The 24,267-nt window shown below is 39.5% G+C and overlaps 2 protein-coding genes across 3 annotated transcripts; both read left to right on the top strand.

Annotated features, from left to right (window-relative positions):
• Positions 1-8,694: 8,694 nt before the first annotated feature.
• Positions 8,695-18,663, top strand: LOC108674936 (vegetative cell wall protein gp1). The gene is made up of 4 exons (XM_018162921.2): positions 8,695-8,776; positions 14,493-14,854; positions 15,899-16,070; positions 17,159-18,663. Exons 1-4 carry the CDS (start codon positions 8,740-8,742, stop codon positions 18,262-18,264), a joined length of 1,677 nt encoding a protein of 558 aa, XP_018018410.1. The 5' UTR covers positions 8,695-8,739; the 3' UTR covers positions 18,265-18,663.
• Positions 18,664-19,048: 385 nt separating this feature from the next.
• LOC108674941 (proclotting enzyme) lies at positions 19,049-23,584 on the top strand. Of its 2 annotated transcripts, none has more exons than XM_018162929.2 (6): positions 19,049-20,303; positions 20,563-20,614; positions 21,473-21,674; positions 21,879-22,165; positions 22,403-22,554; positions 22,798-23,584. In XM_018162929.2, exons 1-6 carry the CDS (start codon positions 19,872-19,874, stop codon positions 22,966-22,968), a joined length of 1,296 nt encoding a protein of 431 aa, XP_018018418.1. In that variant the 5' UTR covers positions 19,049-19,871; the 3' UTR covers positions 22,969-23,584. The 2 variants fall into 2 exon arrangements, with proteins under 2 accessions (XP_018018418.1, XP_018018419.1); XM_018162930.2 differs by having other exon boundaries at positions 19,050-20,303; positions 20,566-20,614.
• The last annotated feature ends 683 nt before the right edge of the window (positions 23,585-24,267 follow it).

The raw sequence follows: 24,267 nt of genomic DNA, 5'->3' as shown, positions 1-24,267 counted from the left end.
TGCTGCTTTTTAGCGCATTTTCTCATTTATGGAAAAAATGCACTATTGTGCTCGCCATGTCCGTCTGTCTGTCCGTCCGTCTGTCCGTCCGTCTGTCCGTCCGTCCGTGACCTCAAGTTTTCGTCGACGATAAAATGCGCTCTCTGTCACTCACTGCAGTGAGTGCTGAGATATATTTTTTAGACATAAATTTACTTATTTCTTCAAGTGTTAACAGGACCATTGCACGGGCATGCATCAATGCAGGACATGAACTTACACGTTCAGTAATATTCATTATTTCGGAGGGCAGCGAGTCACGGGAACGATGAATGGCCCGCGTTATAAGGTATTCACGCAATTTACTGAATTTAATTGGTAATTAAAGATGTAAAAAGGTCGAGTCTGGGCACGATTTACCAGTTCATCGTGAGGATCGTAATGATAGTTCATCGTGAGGGTCGTAATGATGAGATTGAGGGCATGAACTGCAAGGGCCAAGGACAGCCCTTAATGATGACAATGGAATGGGCTTCGTTGGCCTGAGATGTAACAACAAAAAATTATGTTTTAGGACTCCAGATGGCTACTCAAAGGACATTTTAGGACTGCAGATGGACCTTTTTTAAGCACATTGAATGACACCAGATGGCTACTTTAAGGATATTTTAGGACTCCAAATTTATATTTTAAGGATGTTTAATTAGACTCTAGATGGCGGGTGAAGCAAAATCATTAACATAATTGTTACCTAACAGTTATGCAATAATTGTTCAAAAAGCGCTTGATTTATTTACTTAACTATATTTAATTCTTTAGCAATGAAGACGAGAGTATGATTTTGACACAATAAAAACTTTGAAGCGCTAGGTAATGAAATCAAATTCAACAAGATGGGAAAAGAGCGAATAAATTCTGAGAAGAACAGCTTTGGGAAGGTAAAGGAATTTGTTCTATTTGTATTAATTGAATGAATGCATTCCATGTTTTTTGCGCTGATATAAAAGCGCATGTCAACGCATCTGCAAGTTACAAATCTAAACATACTTTCAAATAATTTTACGAGTTTTCTTGACTCACTCGCCATTCGATTGAAACGCTCGAGCAAATACAAAAAAACGAAGACGTCTCGTAACAGATACGAAATTTAATAATATGGTATTAATATTAAACTGCCTTGCAGTTAATTTTAGGAAAAGTTATGAATGTTTTTATATTGGTTGCAGTTATTTTTGCAGTGTGCACACAGATACCGCCCTGCAGTTTATTTTTGAAAAAGTTACAAGTAATTTTATATAGTTTACAGTTATTTTTGCAGTGTGCACACAGATAGCGCCCAGCTGTTCATTTTTGAAAAATTTCTAAATAACTTTATATTGTTTACACTTATTTTTGCAGTGTGCACAACAATAAACATGAACAACAGAAACAGAAGATGTGCTCAGTACACGTGAACGTGACCGCGCTGCGGTTGAGGTCCTAGGTCATGTCAGGTCACGATGTCACCTCTTGATGTTGTGGCCACCAGTCCCCTGTCGTGAATGTTCATGTTTTATTCAATAAAATAATAATGACTTTGCGTACGATATAAAATTTTTAAATTAAATCTAACATTTAAATCTCAAATTCATTGCATGCATCTATTTTCAATTTGTATTTCGTCACTAAACGTAACAGAAATTTAAATTCGCGAAGAAAAGAACCAAAAATGTCTATGCAAAACATTTATCCTTTTTTATAAGCAAACAAATGATAAAGGTACTTATATTGTTTTCAGTTGTAATAAATTCATTAGTTATTTATTAATTATTCTTTAATTATTTATTCATTAATAAATTCATTATATCATTAGCCACTAACATCTTTACGTGGAATGAGTTTTTCCAGACTTCCTGGACTTAATAAACAGCAACCCTGTGCCATCATGTCTTTAACTGATGAGTCAAAAGTTCTTTTCCTTTTTGCAAGAATTTTGTAATTACTTCGTTTACATTCAACGTCAAAACCCAATTAAAATCTTACACATGCCTGACGAGCAACAAATTTGTTCAAGTTTTCCTCCGGGAGTCCGCGCAGCCATTCGCCAAACATATTTTATTATTCACTGGCTCCGAATAATTGATTACTCTTGAGGAAGGTCATTCTTCAAGACATCAGTGAGCTGTCTTTGCAAGAGCTAATAATGATTTATAACTTGCCATGACTTCACTGCTTCTTGACTCATTTACATCAACTTGAGTACATCTTTCAAAAACCCGGCATGGGTGAGTCGAGCGATCATATTCTACATTTTGATATCTTAATGAGATATGAAATTTAAAATTTAAAGTAATTGCACAATTTTAGGCGAATAAACATAAAATATTGGGTAAATAATTCAGGTTTAATGTGTTCCAAAAATTTGGATTTTATGATATAAATATACAATCTATTGGTACGAGCAAAAAAAATGGAAGGAAGTACTGTACGCATAATGTTCATGATGCATGGTATTGCAGACTAACAAATGCCGTTCGTAGGCATAAAAAAAATTAAATAAATTCAAACAATTTATGTTTGAATCATAATTCATACGGTGATTAGTGATCGTATTATAGATACCTTGATAAAATAATTGTCCGTAATGCAGATATCATTTCAATGTTGCAGTATTGCGACTACCACTTCAACGGGATGGTCACTGGACCAGGCACTCAGGCAAATCAGTGCGACTTCGTCCAAATACCAATGCACCTTTTCACTGGTGTGGGTCATCTTGACCCGGTTTTTTTCTGGAATAAGACGTATCGTTCCGCAGTGAAAAACCTGTATGATGCGTTGATATGTTCATAGGAAATATCATCATTCGGGCTCAGTTGCTGGCTCAGTGCGCCGCCGGCAACGCTGTCTGCGTAGAACAACGTTTCTCCATGGGTAGAAACAACATTAATAACGAGTTGATTTCATTGAAACATCGCTTAATCAACGTGATTTCATCGTAAGAAGCCTGGTGTCAACGCTGTCTGTGTAGAACAACATTTCTCCATGGGTAGAAACAACGTTGATAATGAGTTGATTTCATTGAAACATCGCTTTATCAACGTAATTTCAACGTCAGAAGCCTGGTGTCAACGCTGTCTGTGTAGAACAACATTTCTCCATGGGTAGAAACAACGTTGATAACGAGTTGATTTCATTGCAACATCGCTTAATCAACGTAATTTCAACGTCAGAAGCCTGGTGGACAAACCCGGTGATGACATCACCCACAGCGTGACGCTGCATCGCCCGCCTCCAAAAGTTCTCTGTATTTTATCATGTGCTAAAGACGCTGCCGAAGATGGCGAGGAGTAATGGAATGGCAGCTAACAAACAATCAACGGACTTACCGTGCTGCACCTGACGCGCTTGTGGAAGAGCATTGCCTGGGTTACTGGTATTTGAGATGAATATTACGTTGGTATTTGCATTCAATTGGTATTTGCATATAACTGGAATTTGCGTACACTTGGTATTTGACTGCAACAATATTAATGTATAAATGCAATTGATACTTGCATGTAACTGTACTTGCATGTAAATGTAATTAGCGTGCAATTGCTATCTGAGCACAATTAATGTATGAATTCAATCGGTATCGGAATGCAAAACTTTGGAAAATACTTATATGTACCAGATATATTGCAGGGAAGTTCTTCAGCGCAGAATAAATTTCCAAATTCTATCAATCGCGCTATTCTTTCTTAGAACCATCCATTTTCTATCCCATTCAAAGCTGCCTATTTATGAGCCTGCCGTACTCAATGGCATTACTCTCCATCTCTTTACCCATATATTGATTCAGAAGTTTTTATTTTTTTACAGAAGTTTCAGAAGTTATATTTTTACATATTTTTTCTTGGATCACGATTTTAATGAAACAAAGAGCAGAGATGTCCAACTGTAGTCCGCATTTTCATTTCAATTCTCCCAAGAGCCGTGGAAATAAAAGCTTGTAGGTCGCAATCGATGTCCCATTAAAACCAAGCTATTTTCTTTTACCTTGCCTTCTTCTTCAGTTAACACGCAACACGGTTCGATCTCGTAACGTTATGAATAATAAAATGTTTCAGGCACTGAAAGCCTTGGCAAACTCACTGACATATTCTTGCAACAAAAAATACCTACTATAATAATTTTACTACGACAAGGCACTTCCAAACAGTAAAATTCAAAACAAGATTTTCCATGAAAAATCATCGCGATCAACGAATTTTGCATCTTTGGAAAGCCTTGCAGGGGTTCCTATTTCATTGGCAGCGATCGCTCACGACAAGCCTTTATGTTCACCATATTTGGGGTCCCAGGTCCTGGAGAATATAAAGCGACCACCTCCATTAAAGGTTTGAATTTCGCCCGTACAAAATACAGGGACGTTTAACACTCAAACAGCTTGTAGCGCGTCAATGGAATGCCGTCTACTGGAGACCGCGAGCCGGATGTTAGGAACCTTTACGTGAATTCACCTTCTAATTTCCTTGAAACATTACAAGCTATTTAAAGTAACATACTGGATATTATTTCATACTGGTAACCCAATAAATTTTGTTCGCTGTGGTGTGCGGAAATAAGTGCATCTACACTAGTATCAAATCTAGTATTAGTATATTAAATCTACACTAGTATTAGTCCCATACTAGAGGAACTAAATGCACGTCAACGTGGCACTAGATGTATAGTTTATTTAAGTGGTTATACACTCCTATTATCTAACAGCTATATATACTATCTATATAAATATTATCTCAACCTACGTAAGAAATGTCATCGCATCAGACCACAATTTCAAATTATCATTGATCGGATCTTTAGTTCAGGGTTGAGATGTATTGGTTGCTTCAGAAATATGATTGTCTGTCGCACTTAGAATACCACAATCTTAAGAGTGTCATAGGGATATAACAGTCATAATCGTAAGACTGTCGTAGGGATAAAACAGTCATTATCTTAAGACTGTCGTAGGGATATAACAGTCATAATCTTAAGACTGTGGTAGGGATAAAACAGTCATAATCTTAAGAGTGTCATAGGGATAAAACAGTCATAATCTTATGACTGTCGTAGGGATAAAACAGTCATAATCTTAAGAGTGTCATAGGGATAAAACAGTCATAATCGTAAGACTGTCGTAGGGATAAAACAGTCATAATCTTAAGACTGTCGTAGGGATAAAGCAGTTATAATCTTATGACTATCGTAGGGATAAAACAGTCATAATCTTATGACTGTCATAATCTTATGACTGTCATAATCTTATGACTGTCATAATCTTATGACTGTCATAATCTTATGACTGTCTAAAATCCGCATAGCCCACTCCGCGTTGGCGCTGGAGGGAAGCTCATCTCTGCATGCCGACAGCCGACATGATCAGCATGGCATTAATGTCATATAAATTTCATGTATGGGGTTGAAATTAAATTATAAATCTTACAGGATATTCCTCTCATTCCCACAGTTGAGGCTGAAGGTTAATAAACGCGATTGATTATGCATGCATCATTGAGTGAAAAAAAGCAAATAAATATTTCAATTTTGTTGTGTAATTCAGTTTAAATTTACTAGTAATTAAAATAATTTCATATAAGAGATGTAGAAAATTTAAATCGTCTCCTCAAAAATATAAAATAATCTGATTGAGTTATAGAAACGATAATTATCTGAATTTAACAATTGTGCTTGCTTATCTATTTGTATTTTTAAAATGTGTAAAATTCAACGTAAATCAGACAGCCGAATTGAAAATGATTGTAATAGTTCAAATGTTAATGAGATGCTCGTGTAAACCTGCTGTGGGTCACGGTTACGATCACTGCGGGTATTCGGCTAGTGCGGTTGCTGAATAAACATACTGTATAAAAATAGCGCTTACGCAATAATGTTATTTCGTCGCGAGCCTCTAGTCTATGCTGGAATATACCATCGTCAATGGCAAGATTCCAGCCAATGACCAGGTTCGTTATGGCGTGTTTGGGATAATGACGTTATCACGGTTCGTTCAAATACGGCGTAATAATGTAGTCTTAGTAATAACATTTCACGGTTTGTTAAGAATTGCGTCTTGTATGACAGCCTGACAATCGAGGTTGACGGACGAGCCAAAAGTTGTGTCGTGCGGGAACGAATGGTCGAAATTTACTTCAAGCAAATTACGCTCAAATTAATGTTTAATCAACGTTATTATTTCAAAGTCAGATGCCCGGTGAGTAGGAATACCGATGTTTGATTTATAAGACAAAATGACGTGGAAGGTCCCGGCCTTGGGCACACTGACCTTGGGCCATACTGACCATGCAGGTCCCCAGGGTCATGCCTAACTGGTTGGCAGGTCCTGCAAGACTCATAAAATCTGCATGAAAAGTGGACATGCATCACTCAAAAAAATATAACCCAGTACCCACTGCAGTGAGTGACAGAGAGCGCATTTTCTCAAAATCGACGAAAACGTGAAGTCACGGACAGACAGACAGACGGACGGACAGACGGACATGGCGAGCACAATAGCGCATTTTTTCCACAAATGAGAAAATGCACTAAAAATGGTTGAGATTTTCACCAAGTAACGATGCTTTATTTACACTTTTTATTGGTAATTTGGACCAAGTTTAGCTCTTCAAAAGGGAGTATCAGTGCTCCATGCAGATGCTGAGTCACTATTTGGACAAAATGATCAATTCATATTTCTGAGTATAGGCGCCGTGCATCACTTGCGCTTCAATGCAGAAGCTGAGACTCCCGCGCGTAAAAACCGGTTTGAGGTGCGTTAAAAAACTCTTCTTGATCTGCCTTTATAATTTCCTTGTCTCATAAAACAACCATGAATCAAAACACGGAATTTATACAGCGACTTGTGAATGTTTCTTTTAACTTAGTCTGAAGCACAGCGATCCTTGCAGGATGGAATACCAAAAACTTATCAACCAAAGGATTTTATTCCGAGTAAATGCGCTTGGCTTTCAACACGAACCTGTACCAAACAAATGCAGATGAGATGAATGAATAATTAGGAATAGGTATTAATTCCGCATCAATATGCGTTTTAAATTGTTGTAAAATATCGTCCTCTCCTCACTATTGATCAACTGTAATAGGAAGTTAATGTTGGATAAAAACTTTAAGCAAAATCAAGCATTTTATAGTAAATCAGGCAGCAGTGAAATTTCAAAAAGTGCATTAGTTTTAGCTAGTTTTGAGCATTAATAATTAAGCAGACAAATTATTTCTGAACTTTGGCTTGAAATTTTGAATACATATATTTTTTTTAATACCTATATAGATGTAATTCTTCTGCGTTATTATTTACACTTCGTACAAAGAACATGCACAGAATTAACAAAAAATATAAAATAATTTAGTATATAGCACTTACAATAAATTAGTATTTGGTACTTAGTATAATTTAGTATTTAGCACTTAGAACAATTTGGGGGTATTTTAGTACTTAATACCTACCTAGAATAATTTCGTATTTATTTGACTAATTTAGTATTAATACTTAGAATAATTTAGTATTCAATAATCAAAATAATTTAGTATTTAGTATTTGGAATTATTTAGTATTAAATGACTAGAATAATTAAATATTTAATGCCTATAATAATATAGTATTTAGTTTATCAAGATCCTCCTGGTATTGTGCCCGTCTAGTGCAATAGTGACAGAGATCCTCCTGATATTGTTCGCCTGTGATACAATAGTGACAGCTTATCTTAGCAAATATAAATAGTGGATTTTCGAAAAATTAAGGAAAATTTATGTATTTATTTTGCTTTTTTGAAATCGTAGCAAAATGTTGGTTTAGTGTCCTTAAAGAAAATGCTGCGCGGAACAGTCCACAAGCGTACGATTCAATAACTCTTTTTATACTCATTTCAATACATGAAGAAATTTATACTCCTGATTAGCGAAATAATCCGTCATTACCTGTGATTCTAAGCAGGGATAAGTAAATTTATTAAGTAAGACTATCATGAGCATACTCGTATAAAAATTGAGTGTCATTCGCTTAATAATTATTCATGCATTTAACGTGTCTTCAACAATTTACCATCTCCTAAACAAATATCGTGAGCAAATATCTCTTCATATATCTATATTAAGTAATCAAATATCCGCTCTGCCTTCATGTGAAGAAGTGGGCCATGAACGCCTTCTGTCTCTCCCCTGCGAAAGATTAACGCACTTTCGGCGTGCACTCTTACTTTCACGCGGCGTCCTTCCTCTGCACTGCAACAACAAATGCGAGCGCGATTATAAACGCGAAAAAAATGGGATCGTCTTCCTGCCTGAAGCGGCAGAAGCTGAGAGTCTTCAGGTGCTGAGGCGGCAAGTCGTTCCGAGGCCAACCACATTCAATTAACGTAGCCTTTAACAGTTCTGTAGGGACCAGGAAACCCGAATAAAGTCAAACGAAATCGTTTCAAGGAGGACGAAACACAGCCTGTGAGCCTGCCAATGGAGGGGGGGCCCGTGAGATCTGAGATCTATTATCAAGAAACTTAGGTTATTGTTGTATGAGAGTAGCGTGTAATTGACGCAGTCGAACAGGAAGTTGGTTACCCACAGCAAAGGATGGCATGGGGTGAAGGCACCAATGGCAGGGCCGATGCAAGTCACGTGGTCTTCTGGCAACACTGCACGCGTCTCTTACGAGGTATATAAGGGAAGGGTAGTGCATCTGCAGCCTCGAGTCGATTATTGTAAGTTGTGTTGTAAGGACGAGCGTCAGTACAACTCCGGGCGATGAGGCTGGAGTTAACTTATTTGGTGCTGGTGCTCGGTAAGTGCGCGGTGTACAACAAAGTAATGATGTCTGGAAAGTTGTAGCGACTGCTGCAATATATTTGCGTATCTGGAGCTGGTAAGTAGGCCATAATGCGGCAAATGAACTGCAGTAACGCAAAAAAGTTCAAGTTGGGTAGACATTTCATCAACATTGAACGCACTATATGACCATTATCCGTCTTACCAGAATCCGGTCAAGTTACTGGAAGCTTTCAGAAATTATTGCTTGGAAATTAATTTGATGGAAAGAGATAATTTAAAATTGGCAATACAAAGCCAATCAAGTTTTACGAATTGATGAACAAAATAGTAACAATTAGTTCTACTCTACGTGTTAGCAACTCAATTACCTAACGTATAAAAGGTATCAGGAAAAAATGTAAGAAAGAGGGTTGCGATAACTTGTACATTGTCAGCACACATCTGAGCTTGGATACAAGGCACTTTTACAGACAATCGCCAGAAACATTAACATATTTCTTGAATAAAGGCAAGCTACCATTAAAGGTCATCTACCAGTATTCTCAGTTTACTGGTAGCAAGATTTAAAAGAGATTCCTTAATGAACTATCTAATCGAAAAAAGTAAGGTTTCATTCTGACGCATTTCAGCGAGCGACTTCGCCCTTCAACCTAAGTTATTCATTGATTTGACATAACTTTACGATGCCATCGTTACTCTGCGAATGTTGTAAAATTTTGATATTCGTATACTTCATGTCGAAAAGCGACACCACAATACTAACGGCGGACATTTGATTGTCTGTCACTTAAGGATCCCGCACCGCAATCGGACAATCTATCGGTCAGTGAAGGATCCTACCACGCAATCGGATAACTCACTAATTGGTTAAGGGTTCTACACCGCAAACGGAAATCCATTGGCTAGCAGCGGATCACGCATCGAAATCGTGCAATCCATCTGTTAGTAACGGATTTGCAACGCAAATGGACACTCCATCGGCTAGAAAAGGATCCCAAACCGCAATCGGACAACTCATCGATTAGTAGAGAATCACACACCGCAATCGGACAATCCATGTGTTAGTAAAAAATCTTTCATTGCAATCGGACAGTCCATCTGTTAGTCAATCCATCTGTTAGTATAGAATACCGTACCACAATCGGACAATCCATGTGTTAGTAAGGATCCCAAACCGCAATCGGACAACTCATCGATTAGTAGAGAATCACACACCGCAATCGGACAATCCATGTGTTAGTAAAAAATCTTTCATTGCAATCGGACAGTCCATCTGTTAGTCAATCCATCTGTTAGTATAGACTCCCGTACCACAATCGGACAATCCATGTGTTAGTAAAAATCTTTCATTGAAATCGGACAGTCCATCTGTTAGTCAATCCATCTGTTAGTATAGAATACCGTACGACCATCGGACAATCGACAAAACATGCATCCGTCACAATTCTGGGACGATAATACATTCAGAAGAAGCTTCGCGTAGAACACAGCCATGGAGCGTGACAGCGCTTCTGTCGCAACCACAGCTCAATGGCGAGCCGGGATTAAGCAGTTTCGTAACTCGTTTGATACTAGGAATAAATTTGCATTTATGAAGTTCAAAAAGTGTCGTAATTCTTGAGATACCTGCAGAGAAGTTATCTCTACAAAGTTAAAACGTCACTAGTCAGTTGTGTTACTTTAATCGCTTCACCAGGAATTTAAAAGCTAAGAAATCTCAATGAAAATTCACCATCATCAGTTTAAAGATTTCTTAAAGAATATATAAGTACTATGTCAGTTAGATCCTGCTGCTGATTGTACTTGTATTTTCTAAAAGGTTTTGAACTTGTGATTAAGCTGGTGTCCGAAACGTTATAAAAAATTTGGTAAATTTCTTACTTCAAGTTTTCTTTGCTTTTAAGTTCTTTAATTGTGACGTTAACATTGCTTTGTAGTTCTTGAGATACCAACTTCCGGCCAATTGATTAAGTGGCTGTTCTTACAACTATTTATATGAAGTAATAGTAAGAATAGCTAGCATGCTCACAATTGTTTTCTCCATCTATTGTGATTTTATAATTTTTATTTAAAATTACATAAATGCTTATTGCTTTAAATCTGTCTTGCACTTTTCCGCGAGATGAACTTGCTGAAGTTCATAATAATACTTATCCTGAGATTAAAAATCTAAACGGATTCACTATGAACACTCATGTCGAAATATCAGGTTATTTTCTACTATGCATCACCTACGGGAAATTTTTTATTCACAAAAGGCAGCGAAATAAATATCTTATTATTCACTTACTGTTCGTATTGCGACGATCCCTTGATTCTATTATATTTTTGCCCTCATAAAAACTTGGAAGATTTGGCAGGGTGGTGAGGAACTTAAAATCTTTTTCCTAAAATATCAACATTACATTTCATATATGATAGATAACTGAAAAATGCTCGACCAGCGTGGACAATGCAATGATTGTGATTAGCAATGAAATCATGTCATACGCGAAAAGTTTGAGCGAGACAAGCGCGGCAATTGGCATTGAAATCATGCCCATAAACATGAGACTGCATGAGCGAGACACGCGTAGCAAGCTGCGAAGAAATCTTGTCATACATGTAACATGAGTTTGAGCGGGAAAAAATGTGGCAATCGCAATAAAATCATGCCATAAAACACGAGTTTGAGCGAGACACGATCGGAAATTGGCATTGAAATCATGCTACAAAATGTGAGTTCGAGCGAGACTCGCGGGCAATACTAAGATACATGCACCAAGCAGGAGAAATTCTATCTTTGCCACAGACTTAGGCCGACCAGTATTTACCCAGAGCTGACCTTGGCTGCACATCAGCCTTCAGCTTTATTTGCTGAAGAATTTATTACTTGATCCTGTGGGCCTGTCAGTGTGAATATTTAGCCGCCATTTCAAAGACATTTTAGACAAATTCTCCTAACTTTGTGGAGACTTCGATCGTATTTTTTGTTTGTGGTGAACCTCCCTGTCAGCTTGTAGCACGAGATCGTTGAATCTTGATTCTTTATTAGCAAATTTATACTTATATGTCTGTCAAAATTATGTTCCGCTTTCTAACAGTGTAATTTATTGCATCAGAATTCAATTATTACGAATAGAAAGAGGCAATTACAATAAACGCTAACAGTTATTAATGTAAAAGTTCGCTGTCGGGAAACGTACACTTGACTTTAACAACTTTGCCATGAGCAGCAGTCATAAACTCACGTACGAAATTCGGTGTTCATCTTTGAAAGTAATAACAGCTGTTCACGGGAGAATGTTCCCCGGTTGAACTACACTAATAACGGTCACGGATAGTTTGTTTGTAACTTGCAAAAAATATAAATATAACAGAGTGCGAGCCTGGTTCTTTGCGAACAGTACAATTTTTTCGTGATCTCTGTTGCAATATTAATGTGTATTAATAATAGAAGGTCATTATATTAAATCATTCCAGATTTCAGGCAATAATTGAAGTTGTAATGTCTTCAACTCATTTCCTTTTCCTGCAAAATAAAATGATCCAGCTAAATTCTTGAGAGCTTGTGTAGGTTACGATAAAGGCAAACAATAACAATCATGTAAGATGTAAGTCTTCTATTCGATACATCCTTTGAATGTGTTCTATTATCCCTTGTATACAATAACTTCTGACATTGAACTTTTAACAAAAAGTAAGAGATTAAACTGAATTATCATGTAAACGAAATGACCGGGGGATGAATAGATTGTGAAAGGTTGAGTGGTGAGAATTAAATCTTAAAAATAAAAATATTTGATGAAAAAGAACTTTCAGTACTTGAAAGAAGGAACTATTTAAAAAAAAATAAAAAATAAAAAAAGCGTTCATCATCGAAGCGCCTAAATTTTGTTTTAACTTCATAATTGTGACGCCGCAATAAATAGGGCGCAGCTTTGCTAAATCAGAATTAGGTTGTGTTTTCTATTTTTCATATATAATATATCTTGGATCAATATATACTTCAGTATATACTACTGCAGTATATATTGCTCCAATATATATATATATATATATACTGCTCCAAGTTTAGCTGTTGCTGTTCTACTACTACATAAGCACTACTGCAGTATGTAATGCTTATACTTCGTTTCATTCACATTGCCTGCTCTCTCAAGAAATTATCTTAACATCTTACTGCTCGAAGTAAATTTTCAGGGACCAGGCTAAAGACAATTATTATACTGGAAAACTTTGCCGCTGGGAAACATGCAGTTCTGAATTTTGGTTCCGAGAGCCTTTGTATAGCAGCCCTTGAAACGCTTTAACATTAATGCATTTATCTCATAAAGTATGCAGCATAAAACATATATTTTGTAACCCTAACAACTATTCTTCTATCTACACTATGAGTTAAAATAGTCGGTCATTCATATTGTTTGCATCTACACTTCGAAAATCCCGTTCCTTCTTTTAGACAATTATTACCACTGAATAAATTATAAATCTTCAAGACAATAAAACTAAAATGTGGCCTTAAATCGCCCATAAAAGTCCAGTTTTGCCGTGCTGACCCGAGTGTGAAGGCCAACTTGTGAGAGAGCATCCCTGGTCTGAACAACGTCCAGTTCCTGCAGGAATTTATCATCAGTCGTCCTGCAAATATAAAGGGATCCCATGCAGCGGATCCTATCGTAGTAGTCGTCCTGAAAATATTAAGGCATCCTCTTGTATCCTATCTTGAGGCTGCAGCGCGTCTTTTGTATGCCTGTCGGGTCGATATTTCCTATGTCCATTTCCATTCAAGTCCCAGTGAGGCATAAACTGTGGTAAAAACTTCAGGGATACATGAATTGACTCACAAAAACGCGAGTAAAAAGATGAGTTCAAGTTTTTCAGTAACGACATCATTTCTTAAAATTAAAAGTCTTGTGCCATTCTTCTCCAACTTTGTGCCATATTCTTCTTCACTGAACAATTTTCCCGTAATTCAGTTTTAAATCCCATAAGTCGTGATGTCGTGAATCAGAACAGGTTGAGCGCTTAACCAAAGAAGATAAAAACACGATATAAAGCAGTAAACCAAGGAAGGGGGGTAAAGCAAGGAATGTAAATATGAGAGGTAAACAAAAGAAAGTGAAGATGAGCGGTAAATCAAGAAAACACTGATCATCGATAAAGTACTCTGCGCGTTCAGGCCATCCAGTTTTCGGAAATGCGGGAAAATTTTTCATATAGGATTTCACGCCAAATGGGACTCTTTTCATGTAGGACATGAGCAAAAATGTAAGTTACTCGATGTGATTCCCTGCGTATTTTTGTACAGAACTCGGGAAGATTTTTCGTTGCCCAGAGTTACTCAAGAAGATCCGTTCGGGATTCGAGACAAAGAGATCTTATAAGGCGATAGTTTGACCATCGCTGAAAACTCTGAAGTCTGCATATTTTAGCAGAAATCACGACCCCAAAGAAAGAGAGAACAAAGAGTTACCACGCAAGACTACATAAACTCTCTGAGCTTGTCAGTCGTGGGCCACAAAAACGCGCCAGTGAGCAAAGCCGAGTGTCGAAAGGGAAAGGATCGGCAAGCATATGCTGGGCGGACCTTGAAGATGAGTAACGCTCCGTCATGCTGTGGACCCGTTATGATCAATGCAAAAAATGCCTCATCGACGATTTTATCGCTTGATATTCTATTAAACTTTCTCTCTGGCTTCAAATAAATATATATAGAGTTTGGCAACTGACACAAGTTTTATTTGCAGGTTTGGCAGCCTTGGCCGGCGCACAGCAGCGGCCACAGTATGATTACTTGCCGCCTGAAAATCCTCTCGAACCTGGAGCGAGCGGTCCAGGTTTCGACTTCCTAAATCTGCCCCAACCGCCTGCTCCAACACCACCGCGTCCAGCACCAACACCACCGCGTCCAGCACCTACACCAGCGCGTCCAGTGCCTACTCCAGCGCGTCCAGTGCCTACACCGCCGCGTCCAGCACCAACACCAGCTCGTCCAGTGCCTACACCCCCACGTCCAGCACCAACACCAGCTCGTCCAGTGCCTACACCAGCGCGTCCTGAGCCTCCGCGTCCAGAGCCCCCGCGCCCTCGTCCAGCTCCTGCACCTACTGTGAGTATGTCCGGGGACTTAGAGATGAAGGTCCCGCGAGTATATATATGTTCAACTGAGGACAGGAATTTGATGACTATGTGAGGGATAAGTAACCCTAATAAAATTCGGGGTCTGCCTAGGCTTCGGACGAATAGTCGCTACACTCGGCGCAAAGTTATTCTGGGTCCGCTTGGCCATCAGATCGAAATAAGTTTCTGGTCAGATTCTCCTTTTCAACTTTGTCGCGTGATAGTATGAGAAGGGTTGTCCGAGGCGAGTCATAACAAGCATACATGCTGCCCAGAGGCTGCCGCCCTTCAAACCCTGAGCCAAAGCGGACATGAGCAGCTGATTTAGGAGCCCCCCGAGTCCTAGGCGTTACCTATTCGAGAGTCAGACCCGTATCTAAATTTTGTTAGGGGAAGAGCTAACATCTTAAGATATGTCTAAAGGCAGAAAGATCTTCTGTCTTAAGACGTATCTTAATACGGGGTGAAACGTTACAATCATTGCGGAGGTACACACTGATTCATGGCTAGCACCTTCGACCGTAAGGTCGACATACTTCTAATACAATGAGTACTACATCGTTGAGGTCGCGCACGCTACTGGGAGAGGACTTATGAAAACGCCCAGCCCTTTTATAAACCTGGAGTTTCCGTCATGTCGGGAAGTGATCTTGCTCTCGTGATGTTGTTAATACTGACTCAGCGTCCAGCATTTCAGTAATCTCTGTCGTTTCTATTTAGAGCATATTGCGTCTCATATTAAAGATTCTCTGATCTAATAATATAATTAGAATGAGGTGCTTTACCCCTGACACCCGCAGTGAGTAATTGTTTCTCCAAAACTTTCAAGTACATTTTGAATGCAGTTCTGCAAGTATTTTTCGCCGGAAAATATATTTTTTATTTTCTTCCGAGTGATGGTGTATGACGAGTTTATCGCAACCATATGAAAGAATTTGTGAGAAATTTCGATGAATCTCAATCTATCTCCTCACTTTGTGTTACTAGAATCGGTCCAGAAGGCTTTTCTTTCTACTCTGTTTATTTCTAACAGCCTAGCGTTGATCACCACCACCACCACCATGATGATCACCACCACCATCATCACCACAGCGATGATCCTTTGGAATGGCTACGTGAAGCCGTGCCTGGCGAGCCTGGCGACGACTATCCCATTTTCGGCGTCATCCCTCAGACCTCATTCGTTTGTGAGGGCAAAGTTGAGGGTAAGCGAGAACTAAGATTTGTGAGGGTAATGCAGAGAGTAAACATAATTAAGATTTAGGGGTACAGCAGAATATAAGCACCACTCCAGGCAAATAACTTGAAAAAAATGTTGATTACGAGTAGATTTCTTAAAAGCACCTTTTAATCACTGTTATTTCAATATTAAATGCCCGTAAATGGGAAGGCAATGATTATCCAATATAAAAAAGAAGGTAAGCAAACCTCCATGTAAATGACGTTGATAAATCATTAAGTACGAGTAGGTTTTGTAGAAGTAACGCTTAATCGATGTTATTTAAACGTCAAAAGCCTAGAGAAGGCCATGGCTTTACGGGGAAGGGCAGAAGCTATAGGCATGGTCGGAACCCCGATGCCTTTAGCAATGGTGGTCTTTAGATGCAGGTAGAAACAGTGCCAAAATTTATGCCAGGTCTTGTTCGGCAAAACATTGAATAAGGATCTCACAAGTTTAATATTTTGTGTGGATCATACAGATAAAGTTAAGGTTGACGCGCTAGGGGGGCCATTTTTTATACGCTTCTTGAGGAAAATTACCTTCAGAGAGAGAAACAAAGGATTTCGATTACAAAAATAATGTTACTTCCAATTATGCTTTTACTTGCAAAATTAACTGGCGCCAACAGTGAATAATTTCATAATTTGAACCTGAACGATTTAGTTAGTTCATGATTTATTGGAGCGAAATGTAGAGTACACATTCATTTGGCAAGTATTCATAGATTTTAACTCTGCTTTTTGGATAAACAAAAATTTTATTGGCATGGACTCATAGATAATTACAAATTCCTCTCAAATTTGAAGACACGGAAACTATTGTCTATCTTCAACGTGGTTTTTGATCGTCAAACTAGCGCAACATAAATTCAAAAACCTCAAAAGTCTTCTTGGTGTACCTCAAAAGTCTTTTTGTATGAACAGTTAACTTTCTTGGAGGTTCTGAGAAACAACGCTCACACATTAAAAATTCTTATATTAACAGTTGACTTTCTTGGGGTCTTCTCAGCAGCAACCCTCACAAAACTCATGCCCAAAAAATCCTCTTGTCCTAACGGTTTTTTTTTGTCAGGATACTACGCGGACATTGAAACACGCTGCCAGGTCTTCAGGGTTTGCTCCCTCAACTCGAAACTTCAAATGCAAACTACTTCTTTCCTCTGCCCCAACGGAACGATCTTCCATCAAGAACATTTCACGTGTAAGTGGTGGAATGAAGTAGACTGCAGCGTCTCACAAACTTTCTACTCCCTCAACAACGAAATTGGAGTGACAACTCCGCGGGCTCCAGGCTCGCCGGATGCCATTCCACCACAGCGTCCAGGTGCGCCTCGGCCTGTTCCAGCACCCGCTCCACCTCGACCAATTCCAGCTCCTGCTCCACCTCGGCCAATTCCAGCTCCTGCTCCACCACGGCCAATTCCAGCACCCGCACCACCTCGGCCAATTCCAGCTCCTGCTCCACCTCTACCATTTCCAGCTCCCGCTCCACCTCGGCCAATTCCAGCACCCGCTCCACCTCGGCCAATTCCAGCACCCGCTCCACCTCGGCCAATTCCAGCGCCTGCCCCACCTCGGCCAATCCCAGCTCCCGCTCCACCGCGGCCTCTTCCGCCTCCAATTCCAACTTCACCTCCATTTTCTCCACCCGGTATTGGATTGCCGTCATTCAACACTGACACTCTGCTCGGACTGCCTCAACCTGCATACGGCCCAGCACCAACACCTGCTCCCCCCACGCCTCCACGTCTCCCTCAACCGCAACCCACTCAACCTCGTCCTACGCAGCCCCGTCCCACTCAACCTCGTCCAACTCAACCCCGTCCTACTCAACCCCGCCCCACTCAACCCCAACCTACTCCACCTCGGCCTACGCAACCCCGTCCCACTCAACCTCAACCCACTCCACCTCGACCTACGCAACCCCGTCCAACTCAACCTCAACCCACTCCACCTCGTCCAACTCCGTCCCGTCCCACTCAACCGCAACCCACACAACCACGTCCTACTCAGCCTCGTCCAATTCCTACTCAACCTCCTCGTCCTCCTCCACCTCGTCCTACTCCAGGTCGGCCTGAACTCTCTCCTGGAGGCTTTCCAGAAACTCCAGGTTACTCCTACCCTGACCCTCCATTCGGTCTTTACCAAACTCCCAATCTGGGCAAACAAATTTCGTGAAAAAACTGCTTACTGAAACCAAATTTACGATATTGACCACTTGGATTTGAACCCCCAAGGCTGCATGGATTTCGTTTTTCATTTGACTTAACTCTGCAAGCCATTGCTTGATTAGAAACACTTAAAAATCCAGAAACTGTGAACATTTTTGATTGGTCATCAGATATTTTATTGCAACACATGATACAGTGGGATATTTGATAGACAGCATATGACGCTCTGTAAGTTACAACTTCAACATGTACAAGGAGTAAACTGTGATAGCTACGTAGGTTACCTCCACGCTGTGTGATTCTCTGGATAGAATGTACAATACTACGCTCTTTTCGATAGCATTAAGAACAACGACTTGTACAGCGCACCATTTACCACTCGATTTGTATTAAATAATTATGAACCTAAGTTGTATCATTCATCCAATATGATGAAAATTTCATTATTGTATACCTTTCTGAAACGAGTAAAATATGGAAGGTGTGTTAGCGCCCAAAATATTCAAAACTTTTTGCCACTTTGGCCAAAAGTTTATAAGTCTAGCATTCATTTACACGTTTCATTTAAAAAAGATTGATGTGGCAACATCAGTGACTGCGTAGAATAAGCTTTCGCAAGCCTGTTCGAAGAATGACGACGTGGAAAAAGAATATGTTTCCCACGCCTTCCCGTTTCTAACTATGAAGCTCCGCCTGCTCTCAACAAACTAATATGATGAGAGTCATTGTCTGTGATGTATCGTAAGTTTTCAATTGGATCAAAGGGTTCTTAATGTGAATATCTCGCATGTAAATAATTTAGGTAAACTCTGTATGTGGGAACTTTGGGCCGGGCCGCCGGGATCTATATCAATACAATAAAAATCGACGATAGTCAAAATTAGGCCTATTCCTGAATGCAGTCAATACTGTTCTTGGCCATACTAAATTATGTTAGAGGTGACTACTTACTGATGTGATTGTCTCAAAGATCTCAAAGGTTATGAACGCTTAGCTGCTAGTCCTCGTGTTGATTTTCTAGTTGATTTTTAACTTTCGAAGGTACGGTTCTTCATGGAATGAAAGCTCTAATAGCTTGTACTCGGCAGTGTAATATAAAAGAGCGCATTTAAACAGTTTGGGCTGGTAACTAAGGGAACAGATGCCGCGCAGTCATTTCAAGAGCATTTCAAGCCGAAATGAACCAGATTTATCGCACTCTGGCGAATCTAGATCAAATTGCAAGTATAGAGTAGAATATACCGTTTCATCAAATAGTGTGAACATAATTATTTTATCATTTCTGTTCATTCGTGCAATCCTAAATCACGAAGCGTGTAATACAAACAAACTGGAATGTGTGATACTTTCATTGTACCGTAAATTTCATCTTGTGCACGCAAGGCTTGGGAAAAGCAGTAGTTAAGAACGGCTGGGATATCAGCTCTAAGGTTTCTCCAGTGGACAACACTACTTTGTAGGTGCTGGAATTTGTCCATTTGAAGAGATCCAATTTAGATGCTGTGCTGTAGAAACTAAAGTGTTGAAAATCATAACTGCCGCAGTGCTTTGTCGCGGTTTGCAGGAAAACTTGCCTAACTACATTTAGAACGTGGATACGTTACAAGTTCTGAAATGTTTCCCTTCGATCAAGCCTACGTGGTACCTTACTACGAACATGTTCCACCGTCTGTAAGCCCTGATAAGCTGCACCTGGCGACTGAGTATCACGACCCATCCAGTCCACGTAACATCCAAGGTATATTCAAAAACCTGTGGGAGAAACTACTCTCTGCCATTCCCATTAGCCTAACCACAGGTGGAAGACCAGCTCCTCCTAAGCTTGGGCCTGATGATCTATATTGGTTGAATGGAGCAACATATGCCGTCAAACCTAACGAACTTGAATCTTCGGAAAAGTCGGCGATTTATGAAAATGAAAGAGCAAAGGAGTTTTTGGACAGAGTTCATAAAGAACAAATCGCAACCAATAGCGACATAGTTTATTTCAACACACGACGGTCCATTGAGTATCCTCTGGAGAAGAGCGTGACGCAGAAAGTCCGGGTGAGTGAGTGTCAAGGGATGTGATATCCAGGCAGAAATTTTTAAGGAATGGAATCAATGTGATGGAAATGAGTTATTAAACTTCAAATTCACTAGTTTGCCGAGAGGAAATTTCAGTTATGTGTCTTATTACAAGTTGTTTGCTGTTGAACAGGAACGCAGTCGTGTTAATTCAAATGTATGACCTAAGTACAGCATGAAACAGTCCTGCACAATAATACTCATGCTAATGATTTAACGATTCTCTGAAATTTCTCAGCAGGATGCGATCTTTCCTCCCAAAGAAATGTCGAGAGAAAGATTGTCTCAAGGTGAGAAGCCAGAACCTTTTCTTTTGGTTTCATTTATTTTATAACACATTCTTGGAATTCAATCCTGGTAGCCACTTCAGGCCTCTGATGTAGGAGCAGTTTTTTCATAATCGCTAGTCTCGTATTTTAGGTAAACGAGATTTTCCAACCTCATTTCCCTTGTAATGACATGATATGCTTTTATATATATAGCAGCATTCACTTCTCAAGCGGCCTCTCCAATATGAGGAATGGAGACTTCCAATATCCTCTGTAAAAGCCTGCTCCTTAAAAGTGTATGAAGGGTAGTGCCTAAAGGTGCAGGAAGGGAAATGGATAAGTTTCCGGTGTGGTGGTTTCATGTAGACTGTTGGAGGGTGTGAAAGCGTTGCAGTCAGGGGATATAATTTGTCATATCAGTGTGGGGGCATACGATACGGGGGGTATTTCAATTGAGTGCGGAAGATAAGAGCGAAGAAGTTTTTAGAAGTTAACGGCTCGATCGTTTGCAATACAATGTCAGGATGATGATGAATAGTTCGTTGGCCAGAGGAAAGTGGGAAAGATAAGGTTGGCGAGACCAGACGCTCCAAGTTTAGCTGTTGCTGTTCTTTATCTTTTTCACAAATTGCACCTGCACTCGGCCATTACTTCCACTCTGTCCTTGCTACCCACGCATCTTTCTCTCCATCTACTAGCACTGTTCCTCGTACTGTAATTTCAGGAATATATTGAGATTAATTTATTTACGACCGTGAGTACGAAGCTTGACGGCTATCATTGGGGGAATTGTTTGAATCTCTGGAACTCATTTTTTTCTGAATGTTATTGAACTTTAGCATGATAGCAACCGCTTTACGGTAATCTTTTTCCTCTCAGTGTGTGGCATATCTAAATTTATTCGTCGAAGCCGTCGTCTCGTCAACGGCCGTATATCGGCGGAGGGACAATGGCCGTGGATGGCGTACGTGATGGGCAGCGCCACTACCGCGAATTCTTTATCGTTCCGTCAACGCGTGTGTGGCGGGGTGCTAATTACGGACAGACACGTCATTTCTGCGTCTCACTGCTGGAAATTACCGTGAGTGGTCTGTTGGCTGTTGGTCAATCGTCCTTTAAGAACTAAAAAGCTAATTGATTTTATCTTATTTGGTGATACTCTCTGATTTGATTTGCATGCTATGTGCGTTGTACATCCATTTGGTGTGATAATTTGTTGAAAATTTCTCTTCATCTAGCTTGGTAAATCCTGAATTAGTCGACAGCTTTTTTTGCTCCATCACAGAGAAGGGGAAAACTTTGCCTACGACTACAGAGTTTACGTACAACTTGGCACGACTGGAGTGTACGACGCGAGCAAGATTGTGTTCCACCCCGACCGTTACTTGATAAAGAAGATGTATAAGCACAAAGGATTTGACGAATCTCAATACCTGTTCGATATCTCCATTTTTGAGCTGGTGCATCAAGTAACCTTCACAAAGAACGTTATCCCTGTTTGCCTGCCAAAACCGGGACAAAATTTCAACAACGAATTAGGCTTCGTCGTTGGATGGGGTATGCAGCAATACAGTAAGTCGACGCCCGATGTGTTTTGAAAGACATGACCTCGCTTGAGGTCATGTCACTCAAGTTGGAATTTAGTTAATAGGGAAATGAATATATATTGTAACGGAATTAACATGTTTAAAGTAAAGAATTGGCATTTTCATATCTACCCTAATATTCATGAATATTTTGTCAATTATGTCCCGCACAATATCTCGCAGCCTTTCTTTTATTAAATTCGGTCACATCATTTTTTTCCAGACAGCACGCGACCCAGCACAGCCCAACGCTACGTTGATGTTCCGATCGTACCCCACACAGTGTGTCAGGACTGGTACGGTGAATCCAACATCACCATCTCCTCCCAGCACCTGTGTGCTGGCTTCCAGGAAGGCGGAAAGGACGCTTGCAAGGTTACTCTGATAGAACGAGAATAATAACTTTTATATGAAGATAATGGTAATTATCTTTAACGTACGTAGAATTGGATTAAAAATTTTAATAAGAGATTTCGCCTGCAGTAAAGCTAACGTCTTCAGAATTAGAAGCAATGTTTCCAAACATAACCACTGGTCTAGAGACAATTTTGAGTATTTTTGTGCATATATATTGAAGAACTAATAGAGGATATGCGTTATTTGAATTTTTTCTCTCAGGGAGACAGCGGAGGTCCCTTGGCTGTGAGAGGCATGGACGGTCGTTGGACGTTGGCCGGCACGGTGTCGTATGGCTTCGGATGCGCGGAGCCTCGCAAACCGGGACTGTACAATAACATCACGCTCTTCCTGCCTTGGATACATAACATCATCAACCGCCCCGCCGACTGATGGACTAGAACCTATATAAATATTAAAGCTAATATACATGTGTTTAGAAAGTCGGAAAAATTATCACTCGTTTATGGCAGTAACGTAAAGGTTATTTTGCAGCAATCGCTTGCCAAATGTCTAAAAATATTTCGTTTCTAAGACTTGTATATTTACGTTAGATCACTTTTAAACCAACCACTATGCTGATGATATGAAAATGGATATATTTGAGACTAGCTTAAATCTTCTATTATTAAATTGTTCTTTTACATGATTTAGATAATCGTAATGGAAGGAATAATCTTTATCTGTGAATATTAATATAAGCGAGTATTAATAATTAATTAGTGTCTAATTTTGTTCAACTAGGACTTGCGAGCGATCAGCTAAGGGTAAAAGCATTCCAATGCTCCTAGCCATGGAATCTAGACGTTTTGGACAGCTGGTTGCAATTCGACAACAGTGACAAGTTTTATGGTTTCCAAATGGTCCTCTAATGTGATATTGGAGGTGAATACTTGAACATTTATATTTAAGAATTAAAGCGTACGTGTACGAACGAAGGCTCAAAATAACCCAAAGGTTTTAATCGTGTACAAATATTTATCAACTATTTTAATAAATATTTCGTGAATGTATATCATACTTTCTCCTTGGGTGAAGTTTAGTTTGAATAGTGACAATAAATCAATGTTCTACTGATAGCGAAATAGTTCTCTCACGATTAGACAGAACGACCTGTAAGTAGGATAAGGTCAAGAGGCCCAATGTTAATCACATCAGTGATAACGATCCATGCGTGCTAAGTCTAGTACCTCACGCAGTGCGCAACCTGAAATTCCTTGGTAATGGTGACACAAACTTGCCGCAAAAACGATTTCGCTAAACATTTTTTCCGTTGAAATTATTAGTGCAACGCTGATCTAACTAAAATCTAAATGCACCGGCTGGATTAAACTTTGTTTTGTTCAGCTGCGCTCATTGATCAAGTTTTTACCTTTTTTGTAGTTGGATTCATCACGATCAGTGTTTTACTGGTGGTTCTGAGTCAGATTCTCCATTTCACCAATCGAAACTCGCCCGTAATATTTTAAAACTGGGCATCAGTATCGAGACCTATATGCACTCGAGGCTATATGCGTCAATATACTTTTACGATGTATGCAAGTCGTGATGTACCAGGAATTTTAGGAAATTGATGATCACTGTGTATATCTCTTTCTGAAAATTAGATAGCCTTACAATTGAAGTGAGTCGTCGTACGGAGAAAAGTTTCCCCGTCCGCACATTAACGACTTAAAACTTGGAACTCCATAA

This window comes from Hyalella azteca, unplaced genomic scaffold (genome assembly GCF_000764305.2).
Source record: "Hyalella azteca isolate HAZT.00-mixed unplaced genomic scaffold, Hazt_2.0.2 contig5032, whole genome shotgun sequence".
Taxonomy (NCBI): domain Eukaryota; kingdom Metazoa; phylum Arthropoda; class Malacostraca; order Amphipoda; family Hyalellidae; genus Hyalella; species Hyalella azteca.
This window is presented reverse-complemented; position numbering and strand designations above follow the sequence as displayed.

Coding starts and splice junctions, on each gene's coding strand:
- LOC108674936 (XM_018162921.2), top strand. CDS start 8,740: ATGAGGCTGGAGTTAACTTATTTGGTGCTGGTGCTCG. Junction 8,777..14,492: donor TTATTTGGTGCTGGTGCTCG/GTAAGTGCGCGG, acceptor TTTTATTTGCAG/GTTTGGCAGCCTTGGCCGGC. Junction 14,855..15,898: donor GTCCAGCTCCTGCACCTACT/GTGAGTATGTCC, acceptor TATTTCTAACAG/CCTAGCGTTGATCACCACCA.
- LOC108674941 (XM_018162929.2), top strand. CDS start 19,872: ATGTTTCCCTTCGATCAAGCCTACGTGGTACCTTACTACGAACATGTT. Junction 20,615..21,472: donor GAGAGAAAGATTGTCTCAAG/GTGAGAAGCCAG, acceptor TTTTCCTCTCAG/TGTGTGGCATATCTAAATTT. Junction 22,166..22,402: donor ATGGGGTATGCAGCAATACA/GTAAGTCGACGC, acceptor ATTTTTTTCCAG/ACAGCACGCGACCCAGCACA.